Source organism: Chroicocephalus ridibundus, chromosome 6, assembly GCF_963924245.1.
Source record: "Chroicocephalus ridibundus chromosome 6, bChrRid1.1, whole genome shotgun sequence".
NCBI lineage: Eukaryota > Metazoa > Chordata > Aves > Charadriiformes > Laridae > Chroicocephalus > Chroicocephalus ridibundus.
In genome coordinates, this window is record NC_086289.1 from 50,278,179 (window position 1) to 50,290,866 (window position 12,688).

The 12,688-nt window shown below is 37.7% G+C and overlaps 1 protein-coding gene across 6 annotated transcripts in view; it reads left to right on the forward strand.

Annotated features, from left to right (window-relative positions):
- SPHKAP (SPHK1 interactor, AKAP domain containing) overlaps positions 1–12,688 on the forward strand; it is a 102,027-nt gene that overhangs the window by 51,016 nt on the left and 38,323 nt on the right. For all 6 annotated transcript variants that reach the window (XM_063340034.1, XM_063340031.1, XM_063340032.1 and 3 more), the window contains exon 3: positions 5,774–5,884. In XM_063340034.1, the coding sequence (XP_063196104.1) occupies positions 5,774–5,884 (111 nt within the window). The remainder of the gene's footprint in view (positions 1–5,773; positions 5,885–12,688) is intronic.

Consider the following 12,688-nt stretch of genomic DNA (forward strand, 5'->3'; position numbering starts at 1 on the left):
TATGTATGTAGATAATTTCAGTACAACTGAGAATATACAGGTGAAGACCATGGATGCTTCCTTTTATTCTTCCTCCCTGGGGCCAGATTATGGCAGTACAGTCCAAGGGAAGGGGGTATTACCAAAGACTTCTTGAGGAGGGCAGGCTATCTTTCATCTCTCACTTTGCAATAACCCTCAGAGCTCTACTGTCTCCCACAGGCATAATTCTAGACCCGATAAAAAAGCATTTGTTCTGACACAGAAATGTTATAAAACTTCACAGCTCATTCAGTTTTCCCATAATTATTACTTTTTTTTTTCTTTTCCTTCCACTACTAATAATAAAACTTTCCTTTTGGAATTTTCTTTTTCAAAATAACAATATATATTTATATACGTAAGCATAGAGAGAGAAAGATAAAACATATAGAAGACAAAGATTTATTTTCCACATCCTGAAAATCACACTGTGAGTGTGGGGAGAGGTGAGTATTGTCCGTCTACAGAAATTTTGTTAAATATAAAATCATTGTTATAAAAAAAGAACTCAATAGTCTGATGTGTATGCTAGGACTGGGCTTCTCCATCTCACACCAACACGGCTAAGACAAAGTATCAGTATTTCATTTGATCAAAGGGTTTGTTTATTTGCAAAAAAATACCTGATTTTTAAAAAATGCTGCTGATTGTAATTGGAATCTTCATATAGAAAGAAATAGGCAGAAAATCTATTGTGTGAGCAAACATCTTAAAATTTCATTTAATCTCAGAGTTGTCTTTTGTTGGTTTTTTTTGGTTGTATTTTATGTATTTATGTAAGACTGAAGGACAGTGGCATAGCACAGTGTTTACAAATGCTCCCAGCTTGGTCACCTTCAGAAGCACTACTCGCTTTTAAAGGCTAGCCTTTACCACATGATTTAAAGCTGCTTCACTGGCCTGATCCCTTGCATTTGAACTTTTCATTGTAACACGACTTGATTTTATGATTGTCAGCACACTAGAAGTGATTCACTTCTGCCAACACTTCTGACAAACAGCAGGGTATTTTGGGCTTCTTTACAGCATTGTCACAGAATGCGTTACCATTATTTTTTTGTGTGGAAAAGGATAAAGGAGTACCAAAAATAGGCCATTACCTTCTCTTTTAGACTCTTTAAGTTACAGTGATTTTTAAGTTAGATGTGTAATTGGTATTTGAGTTGAATGGCTCCTGTCAGGAACCATATGAGATGTGGCCTGTTACTACACAGACAAATCTGCACAAAGGCAGAAGATGTGCCCCTTGATATCTCATCTTATTCTGTATGTCCCACTTTCATATCTTTTTTGATGAGTAGTAATTAAGCAAAGCAATTAAGATGATCAGCCATGAAGTCGCAGATGTTTCATTTGTGGAGCAGAGCCTTTTTAATGTTGTCTTGGTTATAGATATTTACTGTATTTAAATGTCTTATGATCTAAATCAAGGAGCAGGAAGCTGTTACACTAAACTCATACACAATATTTTCCTCTGGGAAAGAGTGACTTTTCTAATCCACACTCTGCTAGAGGCTGATTTAGTTCATTGATTCACAACACACTGAGTAATGCTGACGGCTGAGTCTCTAGATGAGTGGAAAACTTTTTTTTTAGAACCATGAATTACTGCTGATTTCACATTTCGTGCATGATGCAAATTCATCCTGAATTATTTTCTGAGTGTGATGATCCTGCTCTGAACCAGATATACAGCAGTATAGTGTGTGCAGCTGTTACACATAAGTATGGTCAATGAATCAAGTTCTGCTCTCAATTGTACCATTGCAAATCAGAAGCAACCTTGCTGAATTCAGCAAAATTGCTAACAATGCACATCAGTGCATTGAACTGGCCCAGAACTTGTCTCAATTAGGTAAGAATGAAGAGAAGATAGGAGGAGGAAATTTTGACGAGTGATACTGTTTGCCTTAAAAGTGCAGGCTATATAAAAGAAGGATACTGACTGACAGCTGAAGTAGTACAGGTTTAAGTTTCTTATCCTTTGGTACAGACCAGCTCAGTATATTTTGAAAATATGCTTAAATGCAAAAATGTCAATCAGAATATACTGGTAGAGTTACATCTCTGAGGAATACCAGTTCTCACAATGCATTTGATTAATTAATTAGCCCTGTTAATTTAGGCCAGCTCCTTCAAGCTTATACACTTTTGATCATCACAACCGTACATTATTATACTACAAGGACTCAAGGACTTCAGTATATTTCTTTAAAAACATGAATATCCCAGCAATTTTTAATACATATGCAAACTCCCACTTTATATAAACACATGCACCTAGTTAACGGGGAGAATTGTCTTGCAACTCCAAGGTGCTGTAAGAAATATTATATTAGCTCTTATCGTACGTTTATGTCTTTGACTGTGATAATATTGCTCTCTGTTACCAAAGAAATATGCCCAAAAGTTCACATGGCTTCTATATATGCATTTTTGCATAGCAGGTGTGTGTAACCCTGCTGTGATCAGCATTATGGGGTGGTCCAGACTTTCCTTCCTCCAAAGAAGTACTAATGGGAAGGTTATGAGCAACAGCATGTCTGCAAAGGTTCTAATGCAGAAACTTACATTTCATAAGGTAGAGTTTAAACTCATCTAAAGTTTAGCCTTCATTCCTGCTACCGCTTACTCAAATGTCACCTTCCGTCTCCTGAACACTGTTCAGACATATGTAAAACTAGACCATATGCAAGGAGGCCTCCCCTACATGTTCCTGCATGCCTCCCTTTCCCACAGTGCTGTGTTTTCTGAGTAATTTCCAAAGGCTTTCCAGATGACTTTGGGTCAGCCTGTATTCCTTACATTGCTGACCTCTGACAGCTTCTGCTGTGTGGACTCAAGCATATCTGGTTTTGTCTTTTTCACCTGTCATCTTCAAATCCAAATTGCTGCAAAGTATTTTCTCCAACCTCCAGGAGTAAAAATGTTATGCCTATTGCACCCTTCTTCACATTTCTGGCTGCATTCTCCTATGCACGTGCAGAACTACTTATGCACACATGAGAGCAGAATTTTGCCCAGGGAAAACATCATCCTACTAATATTGTTCATCTTGAGGTTACCTAAAAATCACATGCCGTCCAAAACTTCCATGTAATAATTTCTACCCTTGACTTCAAAGTCTATTATGAAAAGCTGCATACAAAAATTAAATGTACTATAAAGCCTTGCAACTCATAAACACCCTGGAGTGACTCAAGCTTGGCAGCTACAACCTAACCTAACTGAAACGTTTGTTCAGAAGAGTTATTCTGTTGGTGCTTTACCAGTATTTGCTTCCTGACAAAAACATCCTCTGAAAGAAAGACAGAGATACCAAGGGTCCCACAGGAGGAAAACTAGGTGAAATTTAGACTGCCCAGCTCATTTCATGGGTTTTTCATCTACAATATACATCTGCTCTGATTTAGTTGTTCTGAAATGTTGGGTGTGCACACCAAGTCCTTATGAGAAAAAAACGAGTAGTACCAAGGATTTCTGAAGCTTGTTTCTACATGATAATTTTCTGCCTATTCCAGTTTCTCAGAAACTGTCTGAGATTTGGGAAAGAAAGATATAAAGTGATTAAGGCTGAAGACAAATTCACCGTGATTTTTAAGGAAATGAAAGAAGACTGCTTGTTACAGTAAAAGCTGTTTGAGCTAAAGGGAACTGTTTCCTGTCTATGCAAAATTATGTCTTAACAGGTAATTAGGACTTCAACCCTTGTGGATGAGAAGATCTAGAATGAGATGAAATCTGTAATCATATATAAATATGTAGATATATATGTGTGTGTGCATATATGTATATGTTCAATTCTTTATGTCTTCATAAAAGCCTCAGAGGATGATAATTTTTGGAAAAGAGGAAAATTTGCTTGATTTAGATTTTACCAACCAGTTTATAATAGTTAAGTACTTCCACATTTGAAAATATTTCTTTAAAAAAAAAAAAAAGAAAAAGAAAAAAGAACAGTTTTTAAGACTAACAGGAAATTGTTTCTTTGGGATATGAAATATATTATTTTCCCCATCTAGTCCCAGAGTTAGTTATGGTGGCAGGAATCTTTTTGCACTGTGACAGGAGGTTATAAAATTTATTGAGTGAAGAGTCATTCAACTGGTAAACAAATTAGCTAGCAACCCCCAAGAGGAGACTGGTGTTGATGTGAAGCATTCATGAGCCTTTGTCATTCTCAGAACAAAGTCTTTGGGCACAGTGCTTTTTCTGAGTATTTTGTGAACCCTAAATTTGTATTCAGAAGCTCTTTGGAAGAAATTCCATAGCAGGGCTGGAGTACTGAGAAACAACTACTACAAAGGTGCAAAGCCTTTGTGGAGGGCACCAAAGAAGGGCACTGAAGCAGGCCAAACTTATGGATTGTGGTGTACCTCATCCATCTTCCTCTGACTTTTATTCAGAAATCAATATAGAATAATACAGGGAATGCAGTATTAGCTATCTAACTGGCTTTCTACCAGAAAGATAAAAATTAGAGTGGGTGTTAGTCTGTGGGTGATAATAAGTTACTTCTGGATTGCCCCTGAGTACTAGAAAATTGTGTCAGCTGGCCAGATCAGCTTTCTACAGTCATTCATCTTCCCTGAGAAATGTCACAAGTTCTTCTCACTTCTCTTCCTAAGGGAGAGATCTAGGCTTACAGTTCAAGTGTTCCTGAAGTAGGACAAAGGTGTGTCAATGAAAAACATGCAGTAAGATAAAGGAAAATATTGTGGATACATTATTTTTTTCCAGGTAGGGCAACAAATTTATGCTTTAAAATACTGTTATTAAAATAAAAGGCTAAAGAGCCAGACTGCAGCTTATTTCCATGTAAAACCAGAATTGCCAGAAGTACAAAGAAAATGTACATCCATTTCGCAAACATGTTTCTTAACATTGCTGCCTCGGGAAGACAATAAGCCATATAAGATGTTCAAAAGAAATATCATTGTTGCAGCTATTCCTTTTTCTGCTGTTACCTAGTTGCCTTAAAAATACTAAGGGTCCCTCTTTTTCATGGAAGACTATTAGTACAGAGGCAGCAAGTAAGGAATTCAGTTCAGTCTAAGCATCAGACTTGCAAAACTGGCTTTGCCTCTTTATAGTCTACAGATATCTGTAGCCTCATTTTGGTTTTGTTTGAGCAAAGCTGGTGGCATAAGCTGTAGGACTGAGTCAACACAGAGAGATTACATGCAAAGTTTTGGTCTCAGGGTACTGACTGAGCTCAGTACTCATTATAGCAGGTCTTAGGTACGTCAGCTTCTCAGCAAGCAGAAAAATGTGTTCAAGAAGAAAGAGTTTGTAGCCTAGGCAGTCCCAGAAATGAGGCTGCTGGAAGAATGAATTGTACTGATCTATCGTGGAGAGAGACAGTAAATCAAAAAGGCTGCAAGTTTGTGCACTCTCATATAATTAAGTAATTACTTTTCCCAACATCTATGTTTATCACTTTAACACAGAACAAAACTCCTAATAATATTTTCCAATAAAAGTGTTGGGTTTAGGCATCTCCTTCAAGTATCTCCAAGGACTTTCAATTCTGAAAGATAACAGGCTAATACTTTAGGGGATATATAAATCACTTGATTTAAGGTGCCTTAACTGGACAGGTCCCAAAGCAACAGGGGTCCTAGTCTTGCCCCCCAAAAATTTTGTAGGCAAGATTTCCTTTGAGTTACAACAATAGAGTTCAGGACCCCAAAACACAGTAGGACTGAGTAAATTTTTTAATTATTTTAACTACTTTTAACTATTTTAACAGATTCTCTGCAGTAACAGTCTGCTAGAATCAACAGACTACTGGCTGCAGAATCAGAGGACACCATGCCAAATTGGCTTTCTGGAAGACAAGTCAGAAAGCAACTGTGCCTCAGTAAGTACTTGCTGTAATCTCCTCTGGGGAAAAGTCTATTGAGAATTATCTGGGTAGGGTGTGGGGCTGACCATAGTACATGTTAAATTAAAAAAAGTCAATGACTAACCGACACTGAAATTATAGCAATCTGTCTATAGTTTCTGTAATTTCCAGCTTTCTGTTAAAAGCAAACATACAAAGCAAAAATGCATACAGATTTCTATACAGAGCACATTTATAAAGATTACTGCAGAGGTTTCCCCACATTTGGCCTTCAGACTTTGTGGCCCTCCATTTTTTTATGTTCATAGTCTGTGACTTACAAGACAGAAAAATAAACCAAAGAGAAAATTATTCCAAACCATAACTTGTTAAGTGGCAGGTTGGAAACAGCAGATATTTAAAAGGCTGCTCAATATTCTTGAAGGCACAGAGATACAATTAAAGAGAAAACTCTTTCCATACTAGATGAGGAGGAGCTGCTAAAGAACTCAAACAGAATTATTTTACATTTGAAATGAAATTTAAGTCTCACTATTGTGGGTTATATTGCAATTAAGAACAGCTTTTGGTTAAGAGTGTCTATGAAGAAATAGGAGTTGTTATGTTGCTTTACATACTATCTGCATGAAACTGGAGAGAAGTAGATTGCTACAATTGTAATAGTTTTTTATTTGATAAAGGACTCAGGAGAGCAGATCCTTTCTTGGAATCCCATTTGATTGCTACTCCCTGGCCCCAGTGAGCCAACAAGGGCTTTATAAAAGAGCAGTTTTGTCGCAGGCAAAAGATTTCCAGCATTGCTTGTGCTGCACACAACCTAAAGACCAGCTGAGGGCACTCATGGAGTCTGCTGGTATTCCCTCAAGGACATGGACATTTCAGCTTTAGCTGATGAACCCAGACACCTGCTGTCAAGAAACAAAATCTCCATCCCATGGTGGCGATGACTTTGTGTCTTGGCAAGGCTTTGTGTCTTGCCTGGGGGTGATGCAGCACACTGAGAGCAACTGGAGTGATACAACAGTGTAATTGCAGCAGTTAAAAGTTTGGAATATGGTCAAAGATTATAGGGCTCAATTCACTGTTATGCTGTCCACTGGACTATCAGTTTCCACAAGACAGAGTGAGCAAAATACACAACCTAATCCGAGTGTGCTAGGAACAAACCATATAAGGTGTAAGGTGAGAAAATAAACAGACTCCTGTGTGTATTTTGGATGATGCTGGGTGAAACAAGGAAGGGAATATTAAGGAGTAATGTTTAGTGGTGCTAATTTCCTAGACTCCCAAAACTAGACAGACAGCAGTTTGCTGTTCTTTGAGCATTCTGCATGTATTCTCCCAAGCAAAAGGGTCACAGTATTAGGAAATACAAACGTTGTTCAATTGCAGCTGAAATGCTTTCTGAACTGGATCATGAAAACATTTTTAACCAGAACGGGGTCATCAGGTGGGTAATCGGGGGTATCCTTGTTGTTTGATATAGGAAAGGATTGCTTTTAATGCAAAAACCACTGACCACAGTCACTTGGGTTTTACTAATTTAGTAGTTCATATCTAAAATAAGGCTTATTTTCTCAGAGGAAATGTTTACTCCAAAGAATAATATTAAAATGAATTATGACTTGCTTTTTGATATGTTGAGCTCTGGCTTTATTCTTCATGTTTCTTTGAATCTTATAGGAAATTATATCTACCTCCAATAGAATGGAGCTACCAAGAAAAGATAGCTTGTTAAAGCAAGACTATACTAGGCTTTGACTTAAAATAACCAGTATAGCTGCTTGATACATGCTTTTCCTCTTGAAAGCACAGATTAGGTTTTATCTAGCCCTGGTCAGTCACCTTGTAGGGAAGATAAGCATTACTCTTACCATTCTGCAGATATGAGGGAAGAGGCAAAAGTACTGAAATGACTTTTCATTAAAATCCCAAAAGGAGATTCTGAGATAAGGGGTTTCAGCAAGTCACAGACCCAAATCTGCTGAATGCCCACAATATTCCCCAGCAAAGTTACACAAGTAGGTAATTTTCTTTTAATCCCCTCTTTGTCAAAGAGAAGACAAACACGACAAAGCTCTTCCATAAGGAAACAGCTTGTGCTACTATAGTGTGATCACGTAGTTCTGCTTGTGGGAAGAGGGTGGGCAAAGGCGCTCTATGAGGCTGCAGGGATACAGAACTGCCCCATGGTTCTAATGCTATCCTAAACTACAAGACCCTGACAGACCCCTTTCTTACATGGGAGGAATATTAGGATACGCTTTGAAGCAAGATCTGCCAAGTCATCTTTTCCCATTGCCTACTCCTTGTGTAGTGTGCATGTAGGACTGTCAGCTTTCCCTGTATGGCTTTCTGAACACAGTGTCAACTCAACACGCACTAAAAGTTTCTCGATTTTCAAAAGAAAATTTTAGTACCTAGTTGATTCTGCAGTTTACAGTTATCACCATAGAAGAAAAGAGATTATATTGAAAGAATTTTGTATTAACAAGATTGAAGTGGAATGTACAATAATGTATTGAGTGAAATTAAAATATCACATATAGAGACCATTAATTTAGAAGATAAGAAGTTAGATATTATTTTGTAACATTGCTACAAGACAAAAGGTATGTGGGTGGCCTGGCCTGGAAGCTTTGCTCTTGATCTGTCCCTGGAAGTTATGTTTTTGAGTTACTGTTAACTAGTTACTCATAAACTGTTATGAGCAGAACTGAAGTTTTGTTCAAATTCCTGGTTAATTCATTCTGAGTGGTATTTTTTTTCAGACTTGCACTCCCCACCTTTAGATACATGGGTGGTACATTTGGCTGTGCACAGCACACGAGCAAAACAGAGAACAGGGAATACTCAACCACTGTGCAGAGATTAAGTATTAGTTCAGTCTCATACTCGGAACCTGCAAAGCATTTCATTCCAAGTCCTTTCCAGTGACAGACACTAAACAAACAAAAGCTACAGGAATGAGGAAGGCAGAAGGATATGAACTTGGAATAGTTTTCCCAGCTTCTCAATTAGCACGGAAACCAGTCTGCCCTTAGCAGAAAATATGTTCTATCTTCTCTTTCATATGGAAGATTTCATAAATTGCTGTTGCCAATGGTGCCAGTGATGTGTTAACCCAACTGCCTCTGGAAGTTATCATTGGATTTGCAGAAGAAAAAAAGAAATATCAAAAGTACTATATCATTAATGGTTTCTTTTCCCAAAGATAGCTGGTAATACATTTAGCTATAGTGTTCAGTTTTCATTTGGAAGAGTCACGTTTAGTTATAGGGGGTCTAATCTTACTGTAACTATAAATGCAACAAGACCATATGAATGTAGCTTTCATAAATGTTATATTCATTATATCCCATTACAGATTAGCACAGTTAGTACAAGTAAAAATAGACTCATGGCTGTCCTACGTATGCTCACCAAGTATACTAACATTGATTTATTAAAACACTAAACATTTACCTCAGTTATAGCAGACTACTTTTACAACGAGAATTCCTTTTAAGCAGAACAGGCATTTTGCTACATTTAATAATCCATTCATTTCCAAACTGGTTAATGAAAATGTAGCCATTATGATATGAAAATAATAAATTGTGTTAGAGGAACAGTATTTCATATTTTCTTAAGTTGGGAATCTTCTCCTGAGCTCTGAAAATTATTATTTCAAATTCTGGTACCCCACCATAATAGAAGAAATGCTAGTGTGTCCATATTTAATCCAATGTTTCTGGTCATCTGCAAGGATGAACAACAGAAATCATAGGGAGAAATAATAGCAAGATGCGGTGTTTGATCTCCATTTTTATGCCAATTTAGCAGTACGTTGGCAAGTTGTCTATGAAAAGAAGTGTTATATGTATAATGAGTGAACATGATGTGAAGAGCGTTTGAAAGATTATCTTGTCCTTACTTTCCTTTTCTACTTTCTGTACATACTATTTTTGTCCAATTCTCTGTGTTTACATTTAGGAAATCAGATTAGATACACTGGAATTGAGTCCAGGGGGACAGCACTAACTGTCTTAGGTTATTAGGGCTTTCTAGAGAGACTTCCCGCAGAGGCCAGTCAGGAAAGGGCAGCTGAAAGAGATTTCTGTGTGCTTGAAATGAAGACACAGTGGGAGAGAGTGAAGGTAAATCCTAGGTAGCAGCACTGTTTATTTTCATTTCTGTATTGGACTAAAACATCCTACCACCTCTCTTTAAAACATCCCTGGGTTGAAGTGTGCTACTCTCCTTATTTCAGATGACCCTATCTGATTTTTCCATGCTGTCTGCTTAAAAAGTTAAATTCCCTCAAAGAACAACTTCTATGCTGATAAGTGGTTTTTTCCTCTTCAGAGAATATTTAAGTATTTGCTAAACATTAAATTAAAACTAGTTAAATTAATAATGATACTGTTTAGCAGCAGTTTGCTGCAAATCACGATACCTAGTTTCACTCTAATATCATAATTAGATGGTCTAAATATTACAGGTAGTTTAATTATGAAAGTCTTCATAGACAAATGCCAGTGCTCACTGAAATGGTGGAACAAAAACTTCCAGGAAACAGCTCCCACAAATTAATTCAAACTGAATGATAGCATATGCAGAAAGGGAAAATCCTTGGCAAAGTGTATTTTGAAGAAAAAGAACAGCTTTCAGTTGAAGTAGAATATGAGTGGTTTTCATTCATTTCTACACCCAAGTCTTTTTAAAGATTTGACACTACATATCTTTAGAAACCTAGGTACAAATATACAGATTTATATGTTACATCAGTCTTTGATAGTAGACTTACTTCCAGGTAACTTGCTAACAATAGTGCGGACACTGGGTCAGGGTGTTGAAATCTAAGCAGCAGGACATTTTGTATCTCTTAATCTGGTCCCCTATCTCCAGTACTTTTTCCAGAGTCTCCAAAGAATGAAAGCATGCCCTTACTGAAGGGTGGAGATCTAGTCTTACAGAAGTTCAGAAAGGAGGATGATTCTTCCCAGGATTAGTAGCAGTCAACAAGGTTCTTTATACAGATAAGTAGGGAAGTGCAATCTTGAATCCCAAAGTAGATTTTTGTTTGTTGGGGTTTTTTAAATCAAAATCATGTGTGTGTTCCTGAATAGTGACCACACATAGCTGAAACAACTGTTTTGTTTTATTGTGTTTGAATGAAGATTTACATTTCCTAGTAAACGTAGCAAAGCCCTATTTGCCTGCATAAATAGACATACTAAGCTGTTTGTCCTCCCTCGTGAGGGTGCATACAAACCCTCCTCAGCAGTATGTCATGGAGACAGGAGGTTACAAGAGTGTTTATTTCACCTTTCACTCAGTAATTACTCAACCGTCTTCAAGAACAGCATTGTCTCTTTCAGAAATCAAAATCCATCCATTGCTTTCCAGATCTAAGCCATAATTATTAGAGGTATTTTTAGTTTTAAGTCCCATCTTGCTATTCAGCCTGACGATACCTTAATTACATCCTGACAGGGAGCAGGAATCAACAGCTGCAGGCTAAATTGTGGCATTGAGGCTTAGTCCTTTCTGTGGCATGTGTGGGTGTTCATGCTGCTGTGGTAAGGAACTGTACCTTCCAGAGAGCCCTTCTCTCGCTTGCTCAAAGAAATAAGAAACCCTCCTCTTCATCAATTATTCTCTGCCTTATGGAGCCCAGCGCAGGCAGACTGAGCACTAGTTTAAAAGAACACTGAAAGGATTACTTGTATAATCTGTAAAATATGTTTCTTTTTACTCTTGTACATATTTGGCTCTGAAAAATATGTCTTCACATATGAGCTAATGTTAAGACAGAAATTAAATATGCCCTTACAGGGTTGTATTTCCACATTTTCAGTACCACACATGTATTTTATACAGCAGCCAAAAGCTGCCTCATGAATTTCAGGGCGGGGAAGACTGACAATAGATTTTCTTCTCTTTCCTTGTAACTTCAGACTTAGACACTCTTTAATCTTCTGTCTAGATCTACCATCATCTTTCCTGTGCCTCTGTGATACTCTCACACAGCAGTGTTTTCCTGTCTGTATTTAAGAGAACTGGATGCTTAGCCTTGCTCTGACGAAACTATAAATAAACACCAGGAGGATCAAGCATGATATTGCAGCTGTATCCCCTTCAGCATTTCACACTCGCATATTCTCAGTGCCTCCATAGTATGCTTTATCAAGAAGTGGGATTCTTGTGCTACCTCCAAAGTGGACACCTGTACCTGCTTGCTGCTGTTATAACCACAGGCTCCCTCTAACATGAATTGCTGTGTGAGGCTTATAGAAATTTGTTAAACATTAAGTATACAGGGTACTGGAGGAAGCAGATGGTGCACGTGGCATAAATATTTATTGGCATATTTTCTTTAAGTCATAAGTGACAATTAATTACATCAAACCCAAAGGAATAAGCCTTAATAGGAAGAACATATTCACAGCTGGTTTTGAAGCAATGGGTTATGAAGAGATGACTCGGGATGATTCATTAATGCAGTCCAGCGATTAAAATAGGGAGAGTCTCTAAAATACCAAGACCCCCCCAAGTCATTTGAGATATGCACCTTCTGAAGAGTAATTGGGACTAAATTTCAGGCACATTACTGCTAAAAGTGCTGGAGGGAGAGCAGTATAACACATCCATCTGACAACATACAACGCGTACCTAAAAAAGAATTGTGGCTGGGCTGGGGAGACACAGAAGTCACGTCTGAACCTTATTTAGGTGAACTTGAGTGACTCATGAAAGAAAACATATACCGGATTGTCTGCTTTTGGAAACGCTCCATTACGGCTTGCAGGGACAGCGGTTGGGAACGTCATCTGC